Below are 20,812 nucleotides of genomic sequence, written 5' to 3' on the forward strand. Positions count from 1 at the left end.
CATGTTTATGTTGTAGCTCCCAAAGGAGATTATAGACTCTTTAAGAGAATGCCTTCTAAAAATTCTATCTATCCCAAGCACCTAGAACAATGTGTTACTTCATTAAAAGGTGCTGGATAAAGGTTGTTGATCAATTGATTGGCTTACTATATTTTCTGTTCCAGGAAAACCAATACCACATGATTTGAACATCCTTTACTTCTTGAGAAGAATTAAAAAGTGAGGCTGCAAAACTGTCACAATCCCCACACTGCCCAATTTTTTAAAAATTTTGTATTGTTACCAAATGTGTGATGGCCACAAAAGTTGTGTCCTTGAGGTATGGTGGTGAAGTCAAATATAAGCCATCCAAGTACTTAACTCAAAAGATCAAACAGAATTGTTGGAGTTAATGTGAAACCAGTTGTTTTGAGTTCATCTGCAGGTCTCAAACAGGTCACTTTACTATCAAAGCTAGTAAAACTCATGGCAAATTATAAAATACGTAAAGACAAATGTGACTTAAACTTTAAACTCATGCTACACTATTAAAATCACTCCCACGAGTATCTACAGATAATTAGAGAACTAGAAAATACATAAATATAGGCGATGAAGTGGAGAGGTCTCTAGATAGCCTAAGTTCTGAAGGTGGCTGGTGGTTTGTTTTCATCCATCTGCGTGCGGGTCGCAGGTTACATTCAGCACGTTGGCCAGCTCCCTCGTTTACCGGGTTTATTGGCCTAAGTGAAAGGAGCAGGGGGAAGGCAGGCACCATCTGCTGCTTTGTATTAATAGTTTACCCGAGAGGCAAGGGTGAACAGAGTGCGACAGTCGACGCATTAGATGTTGACGCCGCTGAGTTCTTAGGGTGTCTTTGTCTGATCGCGGGGTCCCCAAGCCTCCACCGAGCCAGACTGGAGGGAGGGTTAAGCAACCAGAAACCCTTCTATTTTTCTGGTAGGCTCACCTCAGCAGAAAGCATTCCCAGGTCTTGGGAAGTGAAGAAGATTCATCATAGATTTTGGGGGTGGGGGGTAGGCAAGGGCGGGGGCGCTGCATAAATGGTTGAGTTGCCTGGTCGAAACACCAATCCATTCAAAATTTGATTCACTTTTATTTTAATTAGACGGCGCATGCGGAATAAGTTGCTGGAATCAGAGTTTACACAGGTGGGACAAACACGCTGCCCAGCCCCCACGCCCCCCCCCAAGCCCCAGGTGTAAAGAAGCCTGGGGGAAGGAGATGGACCCTTTCTTTCCCGTATAAGATCTCACGGACTTCCTCCTCCTAAGTAAGACCTCTCGATTTAGCGTCTCCAAACAGCCCGCTCGGCTGGTTCCTGGATTTCTCCCTCCCCCAAGAACTTTTTGTCCGCGGGAGGGGAAATGGGGTTGAGGCAGTGAGAGCCAGAGATCAACAAAAAAATTATCCACGAAGCCGGCAGGGGAGGAGGGTGGCAAGGTATTGAGGTCAGAAGTACTGAGGCTCTGAGGACGCTCCGCGCTCTCCTCCCTCCAGCCCTCTGCAGCAGCCCTTTACGCCGCGGACACGGGAGAGTTAAGCCAATAAACACGTAAGCGCCGCTCCCTCCCCAATCGGCAAGATGCCTCTTCGGCTCTTGGCTGCATCGACAGCTTGCAACACTCGGCATCTTTTCTGGAGGCGCCTCCTTCAGCGGCCGCAGATGGCATCCGGCTGCGGGCTCGGGGCTCGCAATTGATTCTCCCCCTTGCCCACCTCGAGTCCACGGACGCACCTCTCCCTTCCCGCTTCTGGGTCTGAGCCCAGCTCGCGACCGCCGGGCAGAGGATCAGTCGCGGCGGCCGAGGCTGAGCAGCAGCGCTCTCGCTCCCTGACCTGGGGAGAAGCGCCCACCCGGGAGAGCTGATTCCCGGCTGCCTCCAGCGCCCCCCACCTTTTGCACTCCAAGCCGGGGGCTCCAGAGACCCCGCTCCCCAGGCGCCACTATGCTGGACCCTTCGTCCAGCGAAGAAGAATCGGATGAGATCGTGGAGGAGGAGAGCGGCAAGGAGGTGCTAGCCTCGGCCGCGTCTAGCGCGCGCCTGTCTCCCAGCCGTACCAGCGAGGGCTCGGCCGGCAGCGCTGGGCTGGGGGGCGGCGGCGCCGGCGCCGGAGCCGGGGTGAGTGCAGGCGCCGGCGGGGGCAGCGGCGCTAGCAGCGGCGGCGGGGCCGGGGGGCTGCAACCCAGCAGCCGCGCTGGCGGCGGCCGGCCCTCCAGCCCCAGCCCGTCGGTGGTGAGCGAGAAGGAGAAGGAAGAGTTGGAGCGGCTGCAGAAAGAGGAGGAGGAGAGGAAGAAGAGGCTGCAGCTGTATGTGTTCGTGATGCGCTGCATCGCCTACCCCTTTAATGCCAAGCAGCCCACCGACATGGCTCGCCGGCAGCAGAAGGTAGGTGCGCCTGGGAGGCCCAGGGAGCAGCACCCGGACGTAGCCAGACGGGCGGGGCGAACAATGGGAGCTGGCGGCGCAGCTGGCGAGGAGGAGCAGGAGAGGTGGAGACCGCGCCCTGGGGAAAGGGCTACGAGGCCCCCTCCCAGCGGCCGGGCTCGCCCAGGCCCAGCCCAACCCAGCCTGGAGCTCTCCTGGAGCTGCCTGGGACCGGCGAGGGCCGCGGAGCGCAGCGCCGCTTGCTCGAGCCCCCCAGCCCGGGAGCGTTGGGGAGCGAGGCAGGCAGGTCCCGCTTTGTGGCCCGAGAGGCTCGGGGAGTGATTTGCTGCCCGCGGCGCCCAGAGAGGCCTTGCTCGCTTGCAGGGCTCCCAGCGCTCTCCAGCGGCGGGCGGCTGCGCTCAACTCTGGGCCCGCCCTCCTGGGCGTGCGTTCGGCGGGCGGGGGCAACGGCAGGTGGGGGCGCCGAGGTGGAGGGAGAAGAGCGTCTTGGAGCAGCGCTCCGCTCGCTGGGGCAGAGAGCAACCGCAGGGGCAGGCGGGAGAAAGCAAGCCCAGAAGGCGAAGCTTCCCGTGACTCTGCGAAGGGCACCCTCCTCTCCCTGCCCGGGTCAGCTGATCACCGACTAGGGTCGCCAAAGAGTCCTCGAGCACTGCTTCCTTATGGCTGGAGTTCTCTCCAATCCCCCTGACCCTTCCTCACTGACCCCAGAGCAGGGGCACGCCCTCTGGTCCTTCCGTCCGGGTCAGCCCCTCCGCCTTGCTCTCTTTGACCCTCTTCTTCTCTTCCCAAGGTGACTTCACCGCCACCTTCTAGCTCGCCTGGGTCCTCCAAGCCCTGCCGCTGCTGCCTTGATAAAGTACAGCTGCAAAAAGCTTCGCAATCAAAGGCATCAAAAGCTTTTTCTGTCTGAGGCTGGGGCAAGGCTGAGGCAGCTCTGGGCTGCCTTTGATGTTAAAAAAAAAAAAAAAGGCGCCTATTTCTATCAGCTGTTCTTTAGCTGGAGAAAGGGATGAGGGGTACTGCAAGATGAGGGGCAGTGGCGGGGGGTGGGGACAGAAGAGAAGTAGTCAGGAACCCAGCTGGAGTGAGTTAGTGAAGAAAGTCAGCGTTCTATTCTCTCTTTTAAATAAATTTGCAGCACTTGAGCTATCAAAAAAGCCAGTCAAGCCCCACACAAAGGTAGTGTGAGAGGCCAGTCCTAACCCCATCAAGACTGTGAGACTAGTGTCTTAAAATAGTGAATTTTTCAGTTGCTGCCATTTAAGACCAAATTACATGTTGCTGTAGTAGCATTAGGTTTTCCATATTTATCCACCCTTACCTTGAGTTAGCACAGATTTCTCTGTTTGTTTTGCTTACATGTGTACACACACCACCCAGCACTGATGATTTATTTCAGCCATCACGAGCTTGGATATCAGTTTCATTAAAAGATAAAACTGATTTCCAGGGTGAGAGACAGGAGGTGGGTTACACACACGACTCTCCATCTCTATCTGTGGCCCATTGTTTTTTCAGTTCGTATTTTTGACTGCAGTAGAGCAAAAGTATCCGCAGAGAAGTAAAAGTTTTTGGGATATTATTTTAAGGCTGGATGTTGAGTCCACAGGGCCTAATATTTCACATTTCAGTTTGGAATTCCTATTGTAATTGTGTCTTTATAGCATGGGAACCTTAACCTCTAAAATCTATCCCAGTAATAACAGCACCAGCCAAAAATATCCCATTCCTTCGACAATGAAAACTGTGACTTTAAGTGTTAGGTCGAAAGGGGTAGGGGGATGTCTAGAGACATTTATCAAAGTCTCTAGAGCTCTGTCCTTTAAATAGATGCTTAAGTCCAGAGCTAGCATGGAGAAAGAAATCCCACAGAGACACAGTTCTTCTAAACAGAAACTTCAGTTACTTTAGAGATCATTATAAGGCCAGATTTTTCTGATCTGATTGTATGTTTTACCTGAATCCACTCAAAGCTGTGGTTTTGAGGGACATGCTGGTTCCATTTTTACACATGACCTTAACCTCAGAGAGACTCCAGGACAGATTAATAACACTGACATTTGGTCAAACTATTCTTAGTTATCACAGCAAACGTTGCTAAATACATATCCCAGTGAAGCTCTCCCAGGGCTGTTGGCTATACTGGAAAGCTAAATTTTAAAATATATATATATATATCCTTATTACAAAAAGAAGCTTTTTCACTGCTATATCTGTAAGTTTTAAATGCCTTCCTAGAAGCGTGTTTTGCTCCTTCAAGTAGAAAGCTTGGAACTCTGATTTTTAAAAAATAAGCAATCATTGAGAGTAATTAAAAGGTTTGCATAATCACTGTGGTAAAGTTTAAAGCCAACAAATAGTTGATGAGCTAAAGTTAGTATTGGAGAAAGATAAACTAGTTGTAAACTAAACATGAGTTAGCAGTAGAATAGAAAAGGATGAACTAGAAAAAGTCAGAGGAAAAATGTAGAGAAAGGGATAGGATGATATGGAGGTCAGAGAGAGAGAACGAGATCTATGAAAAGGAATTGCTGAATTGTGGAGAAAAGACCATATTGTACAGAGTATAATGCACCATATGAAACCAAATAATCTATATCACAATACTGATACCACTTTTTCAAGTACGTACTATGTGCACGGCACATAGATCATTTTTTGAGGAATAGATTTTATCTTTTTGAACAGCTTTCAATTCACTGAAAAATTGATAAATGGTACAGAGAGTTCCTATATACTCCATATCTAATTTCCCTTCTTAATATCTTACAGTAGTATGGGACATGGGTTACAACGAACTAATAGTGATACATTATTATTAACTAAAGTCTGTAGTTTATTCAGATTTCCTTAGTTTTTAGCCGAAGTTATTTTTTTCTCTTCTTAAATCATTTTTTAAATCTCCTAACTCTAACAATGTACAAATTGCCATCCTTGTTTTTAAAAAACTGAGACTTGGAAATTTTGTCATTTGCCTAAAGCACTACATAGATGGATAAAAAGATGGCAATTGAAGTGTGAAACATTCTGATTCCAAATCCTATCTTTTTAATATGAGATACTGGCTAGAAATAGTCTAGGATAAAAAGATCCCTAGAATCCTAACATGTCAGGTGTCCTTTACCCAGAGTTATTTCTCTCTGAATTGAGAGAGGTCCTCCTTTCTTCCCCTGTACACCCATCAAATATAGTCACTATGGGCAAAGTGGATGCTTAGGTATAACTTAAAGAATATGAAGGAGAGGGATAGGCTGTGGGTAAATTTGAACACTAGACTGTATCAACTTTACTATGTCATTTAAGCTGAAAGGAAAAAGATTTTAGCTCAGAAGAACACTTCAGAAGGAACAGAAGGAGACAGTACCATCATTTGGATAATTTTGGTAATTACTTTGGTTTCACTTTTACTGAGAAAAAGAGCATTCCAACAATCTTCCCAATTACAGAGGGGACTTTAAACGGACTATCTGAAAAAAACATTTTATAATTTACCAGTATATTATGTTACATTACTGTGAATTGAAATATAACATGGTGGAATAATTTATGACCAAAACAAAAATCTCCCCACCAGAATGTAACAATGTATGTTTCAGTAGCTCAGAAATGACAGTTTGGAAAGCAGTTCTTTGCTTTTTCTTCTTCTTTTGTCAGAATGGTAAAGTGAATACCTAGAAGTTGGCATGGCAAAGCTATACCATATGTTTCTAAATTATGTAGTAACGGTGATGGGTGGCTACCTTGTGTGAACTAGCTACTTATAGTGAAGGAATGTAAAAGCAGGCACTGTTAGCAATTCATGTAACAAATTTAGATTGACATGACCATTTTTTAAATGAGGTAGGAATTATTCTAATAGTCTAAAATGAGTATTGTGTCTACATACATAGGTATAGTGTACATGTGTGTCTGTGTATGATGGGGGAAAAGGGTAATCCTTAAAACTGTCTATTACACAGCAATTCCTATTTCATTCAAGAGGACAAATGTCTTGTAAGTTCAAGCTACTCATTTCCGTATGATTCAGCTTGTATCTGCCCATGAAATTATGGCTAATGTTGAGTCATAGCCATAGAAATTCTTTCCTTATTCATTTACTTGGGCTTATTTGGGCAAGACTAAAAAGCCATACTTTCATAAAAAGACCTAGTGCTAGCTAACTATATATGTGTGTGAGAGAGAGCACAAGTATGTGTGTGTTTTGAATCAATAATAAAGTTGTCTACTCAGATATATTTTGAGGCACTTGGGTCTACTCAAAATTCTTAAGGTTTGCTTAGTTAGTGCAACATATGACTTGCATTCTAAAAAAAAAATTCTACCTTTTGAGAGAACAAAGTGACCATTAAACCAAGTTTTCTTCAAGCAGAATTGTTTCTCTTCATCAGGGGAAGAACTGAATTATTTAAATGGGCTCTTGGCATTCTCCCCTCTCCATTTTCCTTGGTGCATTGGGAAGCCGCTGTTATGCACTGAGAGCAGAGACTTTCTGAAGATGCAGAATACCATGAGAGGTTCTTGCCTCATTACACACCTAGTATAGGCTTATGATTCCCTAAAACTGGACTGAAGAACAAAGGAAATTAAATGTTTCATTCCTGAAGAATTGCACTGAGTAAAATGATAAAAGTCAAATGACTTAGGGATCTTCCCACAGCAAAAGCAAATTTAATAAACAACCATAAGCTGTCATATTGAAATATAACCAGCATTTGTGATTTGGGGACAGGTGTCTATAAAACTTAAGCTGGAATGATGAGAGTTCTAACCTAGAAATAAGTTCTAAAATAACTGACGAGTTACTCATTTCACCAAGCGCTCACCCAGGCTCGACGGCAGAAGCAATTGGTAACTGTGAGATATCGTTCCTGAATTGGGGGAGCTTCTAGTTTGGAAGATAATATACATATATGTCAAATAAGCTGAATAAGAAAGTTTTAGTTGTAAGACGCTGATTAGAAGTACTAAAGTGGGGAAGGAAGAAAGAAGAGTGCATGCACACACAGGATTGGATACAATAGTAGAAAAAATCTTCATAGAGAAAGTAGACTAGGGTTAGGTCTTTAAAAATTAATTTCCTTTGAGTAAGCATAGGAAAACCAGGTATTCCAGTCTGGAGAAGAACACTAGGTAGCAGAAATGTGGAAAAGAGTCACTGTTAGACAATGTCAGTCAGATTCTGTTGGTTCTAAGTGACAGAAACCCAGCACAAGTGGCTAAATCAAAAAAGAGGTTGAGTGACTTACTGGTTCATGTAAGTGAAGAGACTGGTACAGAAGTGACTGCAGGAATGGCTGGATCTAAGAGCCTAAATGACTTCCATAACAGAATGAAAAAAGCTAGATGATGAAGGGAAAGCATATACAGATTTAGCTTCCATAATCCAAAAACATAATATCTGAAATGCTCTAAAATCTTTTTGATCATGACATGATGCTCAATAGAAGATGCTCATTGAAGCACTTTGGATTTCAGATTTTTGGATTAGGGATGCTCAACCAGTATGACATAAATATTCTAAAATCCTTTCAAAATCCAAAACACTTCTGCTCCCAAGCATTGAGGATAAGGAATACTCAACATGTATTTTGAAACCTGTGTTTTAGCTCAAACCCTGCCACTAATGAACCACTGATTGTAGGCAAGTCTCTGGGATAATTTCTTAATCTCTCATGTGGAGAAGGGGGATGGACAAGTTTCGGATAATTTCTAATGTCCTCTCCAGATATAGGAGTTGAGAGTTCTTTCTGGACAATGAGATTACTTTTTACCAAGACTTATAAATTCATTCAAAGTTGTATTTGGTATGTTTTTACATTACTAAATAAGACAGTGTATTAAAGAATCCAAGATGGTTAGAGATGAAGTTAGATTTCATTAGTCCAACTGTCTAAATCTTCACATAGGGTGAAATTTCAAAAGGTTATAAGATGGCAGACTACATGAGAGATTGTAAACTGTGGCCTATGGGCTGAAACTGATCCACAAATGCATTTTGTCCACAAAGTGCTTTTCAAATTTTGAATTAGTTCTCAACATTTAAAACTATCAAAATATTTCACATAAAAAATCTGGATTTCTGGCTTCTCTTACAAGTGGAAGATATGACAACACTGGGCCTGAGTTTTTATGGATTTGCAAAAAGGGATGGAAATAAGACTACCCAACCATCATTTAAATAATAGAATGTTAATCACTTTTAACTAAATTGGTCCAAGATACCCATCCACCATATAAATGTGGATGGTAGGATATGAGCTATCTGGTTCTTGCTAACACCATCTCCTTTTACGATTGCTTAACAAGTATCAGTGATCTGACCCTGGCCCCTGTAAAGCATCCAAGAGAAGGATCTGAAATTTAGTACTCTGTGTTCCCTGTCTCTGGCAACTACGGTACTTTTCTTGTTGGTTTTATAGTTTTTGCCAAATTGGAGGGCCGATGATCAAAATTATTACTTTTTCATTTGTCCGTCTAGGCATGTGATATGATTACTTTTCTGTTTTTAATAGAGGAGGAAAGGGGGATGAATTCAGCCAATGCATTGAGTCTAGCCCTTGCTAATGATATATTGATGGACAGTGAAGGACAGTGGTTAAGAGTATAGACTGTGAAATTAGAATGCCTGGGTTTGCTTTCTTGTTGTACCCTTAACTCACTCTGTGATCTTAGACAATTAACCTCTCTGAGGTTCAGTTTACTCATGAATGAAATGGGAATTGCAGTGGTACCCTGATCATTGGGTTTTTGTGAAAATTAATTGAGATAATATAGTAAAGCTGTTAGAACAATATCTGGAATGTGTAAGTGCAATACAAGTGTTAGCTCTTATTATTGCTAAGTTGATATGTGCAGTGTTTTTATCTGAAAGGATTGGGCAAGTTAATATATATGAAGTACTAGCCATCACAAGCCTTATATTCATTATGATATTATCATGATTATCATCATGAAACAGTATGGAGGAGTTTGGTGAACTAAAATGCAAGAATACCAGAAGGCAGGTAGTTATGATTAGAGTATTACCTATAAACCAGATGGGGGTCCAGGGTACAGTACATCTCTGTTCTTTCACTTTTGTTGAGACATTTCACTTGTATTTCTTTGAACAAAAAACAGGGACCCATTTGTCTAGCTTCAAAAGCTCACTTTGAACAAAAGTAACATGGATAGAACTCGTGGGAGATATTTTAAATGGCTAATGCCAAGCACATGTACATGGGAAGATTTGCCACGAGCTTATCAGAAGACTCAGGTAAAGGGGTCTTGGGTCATTCAATTGCTAAATGATGGGATCCTCAGAGTTCCTTATTTTCTTCATAGCCACTATAAGGAAAGGCACTATGCTTGTTATCCTTGAATAGGTCACCTGCCTTTTTCAAGTCCTAATATTTTTGTCCTCAATCCAAATAGCTCTTTTAAAAAAGTTGGTTTACACTAATGATATTGACTATGATATTGACTATTACCATATTGATTGTTACCATTAAAAATGAACTCATCAAATGCTTTTATGTTTGTGTAGAGAGTAAATTCTAAGCATATATATGTGTTCAAAACTTTATGTATCTAGATAGAGTAAGACTCGCATAAGTAGGTAATATGCAATAGAGTACAGAGACTAAGACCTCTAACTCTGTGGACTGTCAGTCCCTGGTTCAAATTCCTGGTCAGCTCTGTGACATGTTGACTTTGTGACCCTGGGGACATTATCTATGTCTTTACTTCTTAGTTTCCTGATCTGTAAAATGGGGAAAAATTATTAAGCACTGTAAGAGAAAAAACATGTTAGTTGCTTAAAATCTTTAATATGGGGCACATGGGCAAATATTATCAGTAACAGTAAAAATAGTATTCTTGCATTTTAGTTCACCAAACTCCTCCACAGTATTTCAGACTACAATATCTTTGCTCATACTGTTTCTTATTGCAAAATGTCTTTTGCCCCTTTCTTCACGCGATTCACTCTTGTTCATCCTTTAATTATTATAACTCAAGTGTTATCTCCTTTAGGAAACCTTACTCAAAGCTTTGTAGTGGGCTAAGTATTGCCATAACTCCTTAGTCAATCTTTTCTTTTACCTCTTATAGTTTGTATTTAAATTACCCTTTTTACACACGCCTATCACTCACTAGACTGTAAGATTCCCATCTCCCAAAACAGTACCTGACATGTAGTAGGTGTTCAGTAAGTGTTCAACTGTTGAGACTTCACACTGATGCTTTATTTCCTAGAGAGCTTCTAAAGAGAGGAAATAGTCTTAAATACAGTCACCTTTATTACAGAGATGTTGTCTCTATAATTTTTACTTTTGTAAAAGCTTCTCAGAGTGAACCAATTACCAAATGGCTTCAAAGTAAGTTATGTTACAGAAACATGCTATTACCTTTGACTTTGTTTGTTAATACCAAAAAGTGACAAATTTCTAGATCCATTATAGAGAAAAGTCTTCTTTATGAATCCCTTGCAATGGGTGAATCCTAGTTGAACTTGAATCACCATAGTGTGTTTTTAAGTGATCAAACATTAAAATCAGCAGAAGCCAAAGAAATAAGTTTTCATATTGGGTGTGTGTTTTTTAGTGCGTTTCATTTGATTTAGTGAAAATTAGGCTGTTTAATTTGCCATGAGCCACAATGTTGCCAAAGTTGTATCACAGAACCTGTAAGTTCTACGTATTTAGGCATAAATAAATGTGCTCATTTTCTCTACTTTTATTCTCTTACAGGATTTTGGCATTATTTTCTGTTATTTTATTGTAAGCTGCCTAAAGTCCTTTCTGGGTGTAGTTAAGGTATAAATAAATAATAACTACAGAGCTACTGCATATTGGATATGGTAATAAGAATACGCTATGTAGAAAACATCAATAAAAAGTAAAACTGCTTCTTAGATATGGACTTTTCTGATACATTTCACTAGTCAAAGAAAATTACTTTGCTGTGTTATTCTTTTTATTTTAACAAGTGGGAAAAAGGTTTGAAAATAAATTGAATTATCAAACTCTCAAGTGTTCCCATCTGCTGTCTGCCATTCTAAAATTGAGAGATATGAAATAAATTGATAATATATTGATGTCTTTTCAGCAGCCCATGGGAGGAAAATATCAACTCATCATGTGCTTCTCAGAATTACTTCTGTGCAGTAAAAAAGTTCTGGGATACTTTGAAGTTAACTTTTTTTTTTTTTATCCCTAAGTGTTCCAGGAGCACATGCTAAGTTACAAACCCTAAGGGAGTGGTAATGCTTTTAAAAAGACAATGGGATTTTGGCAAACATGCCAAGTGGTCCAGAGAATCTACTGTGCCTCTTAAGAAAGCAAAGGGAAAACACTGAAAATTCTTGCAAATAATTATGCCTTCTGTTGCCCATGTAGAAAAACAGCTTTTTGGTGTGGATGGTAGGCATAGAGTTGTTTAAGCAAATGAGTTGAAATATATCCTGAACATCTACATTGGCGATTTTTCTGACAAGTATAGCAACTGTTGTCTATAAGGCAGTGTGTCATAACATACTGTGTTCAAAACATTTCTTGGGGGTTCTTCCATATTCAAGTTTTGTTTGTTATACATCATCAGACAATGTTGTTTGAGCCACTTCTATGTATAAGAAACTCACTAGATCCTGTAGAAAAAGTATGTAAAGTCATTTTAGATGGCCTTCCTGACCTCTAGGAACCTAGCAATCTGGTTGAGAAGTTGAGATACACTGACGTAGACTAAGTCAGGATAGGGTGAGTGTCTGAATCGTAAATATTGGTGTTTCCTAGATTTCCATTCTTGGCTCTTGTTATGGGTATATTATGTTCCCCCCAAATTTATATGTCAAATTCCTAACCCCCACTGCCTCAGAATGTGACTTTATTTGGAAGATTAAGATGAGGTCATTAGGGTGGGCTATAATCCATTATCACTGATGTCCTTATAAAATGGGGAAATCTGGACCCAGAGATATGCACACATGGAGAAGGCCATGTGAAAAGGAAGACAGGTTGGGGTGATGCTTCTACAAGCAAGGAACACCAAAGATTGTCAGCAAATTACCAGAAACTAGGGGAGAGGCATGGAACAGATTCTTACACCTCAGAAGGAGCCTACTCTGATGACACCTTGATCGTCACCTAGCCTTTGACAATATCTGTTTCTCAAGCTACCCAGTTGGTGATACTTGGTTATTGCATTCCTAACAAACACAGCCCTCTTCTTCTGTCCATACCATCTCTCTCAGCAACTTCATCCCTAATCATGACTTTAGCTACTAACATCTCTACACTTAAAATTTGCAAATCTTTTGTCTCCAGCATAGGCCTCTTGCCAGACTGCCAGACCCACACATTTAGCCATTTGCATCAGTGCTGCTAAAGGTGTGGCCACAGATAGGGGCAGGTCAGTGAATGCTTTGTAAAGAACTTGGACTGGAATGTAAATCAACTCATTACCTTCTTCTGCAAGGAAAGTCTTCCTATAAAAGTTGTCAGCTGTATTGAGTAGTATGCATAGTGACTAAATTGATGTAATTTCTGGTATAAGCACTTTATCTCGGTGAGGGCCAATAACAAGTAGTTCACAGATGACACAGGTCTACAGAGCACACTTGGAGGAGGATTGACCTCCATGGCATCTCCTTTCAATGTCCTCACACCATTCAATGATACAATTTTTCTTCTCATCCAGATTCTTTCCCCTTATATTTTCTAACTCAGTGAATGGCCACCCAGTGGCGCTACCATATAACTGAGCTGGCCAAGGCACAAATGTGCAACTCATCTTAAAATCTTTGATTGTTCATCCTCACCACCAAAGAATGCATGTGTTTGCAAATTGTTTGATACCATTGTTTCAAACAATGGCTGAGAATTCTTCTGTAGCTTTCTGTTGCCAGCACAGGATAAAATTGAAACTTACTTCCATGGCCTAAGTAGATCTTTGCTCCCCATCCATGCCTAACTACTGCAGTTTTCCTGCACACACTCTTCGCTTCACCCATTAAGCCACTTAACATCCCTGTGCTCTCCATTGCTCTCTGTGAGCCTCAGTATCATTGCACTCCTGCTTGAAAAGCCCTCCCTTGCCTTTCATTACTTTCCTAGGTAGAAGGTAACACTCAGTTATAAAGTATAGGAATAAATAGTTAGCATTCATTGGCCCTTTACCCTGTGTAGTCACTGTTCTATATATTTACAAGTCTTATCTCATTTAATCTTTATAGCAACCCTATAAGATAGGTACCAATAATCCCAATCCTACAGAAGAGGAAACCAAGAGGAAAAGCAGATAAGAAATTTGTCTTAGGTCACAGATACAGCACATGAGTTGGGGCCAAGGCAGTCTGACTCCAGCCTTCACACTTAACCATGTGCTATGTTAACTACATTGAGGCATTCAGCACAACTTACTTCAATGTATAACTGTCTTTTTTTCTTTCTCCTGACTCTGCAGAGATCATTTAGTCTACCCAGGTGTCTGATAGATTGTATGTATATATAATAGGTGTTCAATAAATAGGTGATACATGAGTTCATGATTATTGGGTCATAACTATTCAGAATAGTAATATATATTCTCTACAATTTGTAGCCTATCCACTGAGATTATCTCATTGCTTCATTAAAACAGCCCTTTGAGTATATGTGAGACGAGTTATAAATTCCTGTTTTGTAACAAGTAAAAGGGAGGTCCAGAGAAGTCCCACTGGTTGGAATGGGCTACAGAGCACCAACCTGGGCCACTTAACTGCACCTAGGGCTTCCTCCCATTGCACTGTCAGACTTGGATTTACAGTAAGAATGGCCTGGGCCATTTTAGACTTTTTAAAAAATTGCTTCATTTTATGTAATCTTTATTTTATTGCAGAATTGTGAAAGTCATAGTGATTCACACTTTTAGAGGGTCCACCCCACCTCATAAAAAATTTAAATGTATGTCACATTTCACATCTACTTGGTTATTGAAAAAACTGGAATGTATGTTTTTCAATCTTGCTTTTGAAGCTATTTGTCTATATACTAAATGACTATGATTTCTCAGGAATCATGGTGCATTCAGAGGAATCCCTGAAAACTTAAACCTTAGCAGGGCACGGTGGCTCACACCTGTAATCCCAGCTCTTTGGGAGGCCGAGGCGAGCAGATCACAAGGTCAAGAGATTGAGACCATCCTGGCCAACGTGGTGAAACCCTGTCTCTACTAAAAATACAAAAATTAGCTGGATATGGTGGTGCGTGCCTGTAATCCCAGCTACTCGGGAAGTTGAGGCAGGAGAATCACTTGAACCCAGGAGGCGGAGGTTGCAGTGAGCCGAGATAGCATCACAGCACCCCAGACTGGTGACAGAGCAAGACTCTGTCTATAAAAAAAAAAAAAAAAAACATTGTTTTCAATGGTATCAATATTTTTATGAGGACTAAATTTAACAATTAATGGAGTCAATATGTGTTTGGAAGTCACTTAATTGAATATTAACTTAGATTTTTCATGTTTATTCCTACATTTTGAAGACTATAGGATCTTGGATTTTTTTAGCACCTTGGACAGTTCCAAGGCTTCGGTCCCTATGCCTCTCCTGCCTAATGAATGAAATAGCCTTTGGCCAGGCTTGGTGGAAGAAGTGGTATTTGAACTAAGCCTCAAGCTGACTGAGATCAAGTGATAGCAGTGTGATACATTTTGAAAGAAGGGAAGGATACTTTCAACTCTCTTTAGAGATGAGATAATGCAAAGCAAGTTTGAGGACATATGAACAAATATAATTGTATAAGATTCCAATACTGGACAGAAAATAAGAACAAAGGTTGGTTCATGATGGTAGATGCCCTTCACCAAGGTAAGGGGATTGAGGAGTGGGGCACTTCACATTGTAGGCATTGGAGAACTGCTGAAGAATTCTGAGCAGGACAACGACATGACCAATGTAGCATTTTAAGAAGAATTAAGTGAAATGTGTGGAAGCTATGGGGAAAGTAGAGAAAAGAAGAATATAAATGTCTTCACACTGTGAGAAAAGGTCATGAATTAGGCTTGAATATTTTATCCAGCACAGATCAGTTTTATAATTTTGTGGGGAGTTTTGTACAAAAACCTCAGAAAATCAATGCCCATATGTAGAAGTACCTTGAATCAATAGTTCAAAGGCATTTCCCTACAGCAATTGTTAATCTTTGTCTTCATTTTATTAGAGTAACTTTTATGTACTTGTCACAATGTGTGGGCTATGAATGTTCTTTTTTTTTCTTTTTTTTACAAATTCTAAAAATGTAAAGCAAGGTGCCTGCCCTTTAAGTTATATTTAATTTCAGTGACCGATATTCTGATATGTCCCTGCAGGTGCAAAAACTCTTCTGCATAACATTGTGAAGCACATAATGACACTTGGACAAAGCTCATATGGTTGAACCTAACATAATTTCAGAAAAGGTACATGTGATTCCATCTGGCTTCCAGCTGACCTAAAGGATGCAGATGGAGTTTAATTTAGCCCCAAGAAAGCATAAGCCCCACAATAAACCCAGGTTTATGTCAAGCCCATAGAAGGAGAGAGGAGGAGGCATGACTTCTGGTGTTGGTTTGGAATCTGGGGAGAAAACTTTCAGTGTGCCCAAGCACACTAAAATAGAATCTTGGATTTGTCCTTTCTCCCACATGATTTCATCCCCCAAACCAACCTAAATTTGCATAGGCACCCAGAGAATAGGGTACGTTCAAGCTCCCTGCCCTTTCTCACTCCTCCCCAAGTGGAAAGAGTCTTATCTTAGTGGTAAGATTACAGAAAAGTTATTGGATGGACCACATTTAGTGGTTAGAGTTATTTGCATAAATAGGAAGCATAAGATTCCCGATCATCTGTCTCTCCTTGCACATTCTTTAGTACCATCTTTTCTGTCTTTTATGTGTTAATAGAGGTGGTAAGATTTGGATTTGGGCATAGGAGTAGAGAAAGTCTCCAGCCCAGTCTTTGAAAGTTTTAATATAGTGATTTTACAGCTGGCCCTTGACCAACATGGGTTTGAACTGTGCAAGTCCGAGGATTGAAAATATAATATTAGCAGGATGTGAAACCCACACATAGGGAGGGCTGACTTCCTATGCAGGTTCCACAGGGCCAACGGTGAGACTTGAGTATGCACAGATTTGGAGATTTTAGTATATGCCAGAATGGGGCGGTCCTACAACCAATCTCCTGCAGATACTGAGGAATGATGGTATTTTCCATTTGTTATCATCATCTGTCAGTATAGCTCTCTTAAGAGAATAGGAGATTTTGGTTTATGGTAAGATTCAGATATTCCTGGGTCACCAGGTCATTGCATCATCTGAAAGGCTTCAGAACACTACACTGTTTACCAAAGGGTTACAGCCTGCTTCCTGGAGGAGGCTGCATTTGCAGCTGAGGAACAGATAGGATTTGAACCTAGGTAGGAAGGAGAACAGATATGCTAGGGACAGCGTGAGCAAAGACAGAAGCCAAGCAAAACTACAGTAAAGAGCATATAAAAGCCACATGATCGGAAAGGTAGCTTAGGACCAGGTAGCGGTAAACACTGAATGTTACTAGACTGTCAGTTGTCCTTTATTTGGTAGGCAGTGGGGAGCCTTTGAAAATGATCTGTACCTCTGAGTAGCTCCAATGGAAATAACACTAAACCAAGGCAGAGGGCCCATCAAAGATAATGCAGACTTCCGGGTGATTGGCAAATAGAGAGTGATTGGCCTTGACCTTGTTTTGAAGTGATGTGTTTTCCCATAAGGCACTTTGAGGCTTTATTTTCTGAAGAATATTGTCAACACAAAGCAATGTCTCATTTGCAGAGGGCATGATTTGCTCCAGCATTTTTCCATGGCCAGATTAGAAACAACTCCCTATGAGTTTTGACAAAAGCCCCACATAATTTGTCAGCTTTCCTGTTTGCCTGGCAGTGGAGAAAAGGATTTCTTTCTACTATCTTCTTTCCACAGGCAGCCTATGTACTGCTGTGTATTATGATTCAGCAGTATAGACCTTCAAAGTAAACAGACACTGGTTAAGATGTGCACTTGTTTCAATTAATCAGAAGCACGTCTCCCCCCGAAGCAGCAGTTTTAGACAATTGTAGATTTGCCATTTAGTCCAAAGAGCTTTTCATAGTTTTCTTTCTATGTGGAGAGCCCAAAGCTATCTTTCAGTCAATATTCAATTAGCATTTGAGTCGGAAGGCCATGCTGAGCTCTTAAAGAGGGGCGTAATGTGTCACTTGTTCCCGCCTCCATTTGCTTGTGTGTGGAAAACAATCCATTACTTATCACTAAAGAAATGTAAGTCTGCTGCAGCATAAGTTAAATATTAGACCAAATTAATAGTATGTGTTTACTTCCTTATGACCTGGCAACAAATAAATTATAGTGTTAAGAATCGCTGGAAAGGAAAAACCAAATTCAACATTATACATATTGTATATGCCCAAATTTAGGGAGATTTGTGATGCAGAACATTTCCCCTTTCCCTAATCGCAGCAAGAACTCTGTGCATTTCTGTCTTGTGTACTCATCCAAATGCTTTTATATAAAGCCTTCTCTAAGCACTATCCTTTGGCATAGTCTTTTGTTTCCAGTACAATCTATTACTCAATACTATCTTTGTCATTGAGCTATGGTTTCAGAACAATAACAATTCACTCCTAAGTTTTTTTAAAAATCCAAACATTTTCTATAAATATGATAGCAACAAAGGTATCTAGAATACAGTAATTTCTTTTTTATTTGCAAATTAACCTGCCTATCATAAAGCAGATTTTTAAGGAAAATAGTGATATGAGACATTTACGTTGGATGAGAATTTACACTTGTTTCATAACCTTGAACTCAAGCAACACATATCATTAAAGTAATGTGGATAAACTACAAATTTACCCAGTGTGTTTAATCAGCATGAACAGCCAATTGAAGTTCAAATGAAGCTTTTGATTGTACATTTTAAATATAATATCTATGTATCCCATTTTTAGTAGCCACAGTTGGTTACCTAATTGTTATTCACTCCCCAATTCCAAACAGACTTGTAATTTTTTCAGGTATGAAAAATTATACCCCATTCCCAGCTTTAGAAGTAGATACAGCTGAGTTCAGACCCATCAACACACAGCACTATACTGGAATACAATTGGCTCACAGGTGCCCAGGTGACCTAAGTTGATCCAACCAGACCAAAGTGGAGGACTTGTATTCCATGCTTAGGGGAGAAGTTTTGCTCTTCCTCTCCTGATGGACTATGGAAGGAAGCACGTATCATAATTGGTACTGGCAGCCATCTTAGAACCATGAGGAGACTCAATTTAGGCTGAAGCCAAGGCTGAATTTAGTGAAGCTGCTGAACTATGGAAATAACTTGAGTTCCTGATGACAATAATGGGCCACATACACCATTAAGCCAGATCTGGAGCCCACCTTTCATCTGGACTTCCAATAAAATAGTAAATTTTCTTGTTGTGTAAGTCAGTTTGAGCTGTAGTTTTTCTTATTTACAGTAAAAACTTGTTGACCTCCTGCTGTATTTCTCTTTAAAACAGGAATTCTGGGATTTATTAATCTTAACTCTTTATTTTGAATATGTTTAGACAAAAGTGGAAATATAATCATATTTGTAGGAAGCAACTTCTTATTTCTTCCTAACTCCCTAGATATAATTTAGTTAAAACCAAAAAGCAAAAACTTCATTGTAGATGTAAATCATGTTTTAGCACAAAGTAACTTTTATTATAACTAAAGAGACAAGCAAAATGAATTCATTAAAATATTAAATTTTACAGTTTCTATAAACAAAAATAAACATTTTTGTAGAAAAGTATAAGGAAATATACAAAATAGAAATTTTAAAAAGTCACCTAATTTTACCACCCAAAGACATCCATTATGCACATAATATATATTTATACATCTGCATGGATATATAGAGGTTAATATTATATATGTTTTTATATAAAAGTAATAATTCTACATATATTGCTTTGCAACCTACTTTTTTGCACAACATTATATATAGGAAATGTTTCCATGTCAGTAAATATAAAAAACCATGTCATCCTTCTAAATGACTTTGTAGCAATCCATTTTATGGATGTAACATTATTTAACTGGTTGTATTGATTTCTCTTTTTTTTTCACTACTATATACATTCTGCAGTAAGCATCTTTGTGTACTTATCTTTCTACACTTCTCCAAATATTTGTGTCTTTAATATAAAGAATATATACATTTAAAATGCTGTTACCAATTTCCAAAGCATCGGCAGAAATTTACACTCCCACTAGTGAAGCATGAGTGAGTCTCATTTCCCATGTTAAAACTAGATATTATTTTCTGCTTTGCCAACTCGATGCGTTATTTTTAAAATTCTGTATTTGCATTTCCTTTTTACATATTTATTGTCTCTCTATATTTTTTGTTTCACAAATTCTGTTACCTTCCATCCATTGTTATGCTTATTTGTTTTTAAGAGCTATTTCTATTTTAGTGGTATTAACATTGTCATATTTGTGCAATTTAAGTTTTGTCATTTGTGATGGACCGTTTTTATGTTTGTTATGTTGTTCGACATATTTATGTTTAGCTGAACAGAATTTTTGAATGCAGTAAAATCTATCTACTTTTCCTCTTTATAATTCCTGGGTTTCATGCAATGAAAGACCTTCTCTATCCAAAGATTATAAAACTGCTCATACCTATCTTCTTCTACTACTTATAGTGTTTTATTTTTTTACCTTTATATTTTTTACTCATTTGAAATTTGTATTGGTGTAACAAATGACGTATGAATGACTTTTCAGATGACTAGCCAGTTCAACATCATAGATTAAATCTATTTGCTCTCTAGTTCTGTTAAACGCATAATGCAAATGTCAAATGCACTAAATTCTTATTATATTAATATTATTAGTATTTGAATTTATTTTGAGCTCTCGGTAGAAAGCCATTGATCTAATTTTCTCTTCCTGTACCATAACTATGGTGATTTCATCATTGTAGGTTTATGACAGTTTGGCTACATTGATAAAGTTCCTTTTATTATACTTTTCAGAATATCCATGACTCTTCTTGCATTTTTTTATTCTTTGGAAAAATAATTTTTAATGATTTTATCAGTTTTAAAATAAAAGATTGCTTGGATTTTCACCTAAATTCCATAGTATCTGTAGATTAACATAAAGAAAGCTGATATCTTTATGACATTGAAACCCCACCCAGAAACTAGGAATATCTCTGCATTGATTCAGAAGTTTTTGATGTACCTCAATTTATTTTTGTAGTTTTCAATGTACATGGCCTACACATTTATTGTTAAATTTATTCCTAAGTAAATTGTAACATTTACTAGTTGATCTTCCTTCACTGACTTCTTCCATTAACCAAAGCTCTCTATTCCCTCTGCAAAACATAGGAACTCAGGGCTAAT

General features: G+C 39.8%; 1 protein-coding gene across 8 annotated transcripts in view; it reads left to right on the plus strand.

Moving 5' to 3' along the window:
- The first annotated feature begins 1,299 nt into the window (after positions 1-1,299).
- CADPS (calcium dependent secretion activator) overlaps positions 1,300-20,812 on the plus strand; it is a 472,988-nt gene continuing 453,475 nt past the window's right edge. For 7 of the 8 annotated variants that reach the window (XM_054482477.2, XM_054482473.2, XM_063661889.1 and 4 more), the window contains exon 1: positions 1,300-2,390. In XM_054482477.2, the coding sequence (XP_054338452.1) occupies positions 1,950-2,390 (441 nt within the window). In that variant the 5' untranslated portion in view covers positions 1,300-1,949. The remainder of the gene's footprint in view (positions 2,391-20,812) is intronic. The other variant, XM_054482475.2, reaches the window with a different exon arrangement.

Source organism: Pongo pygmaeus, chromosome 2 (genome assembly GCF_028885625.2).
Source record: "Pongo pygmaeus isolate AG05252 chromosome 2, NHGRI_mPonPyg2-v2.0_pri, whole genome shotgun sequence".
NCBI classification, from domain to species: Eukaryota; Metazoa; Chordata; class Mammalia; order Primates; family Hominidae; genus Pongo; species Pongo pygmaeus.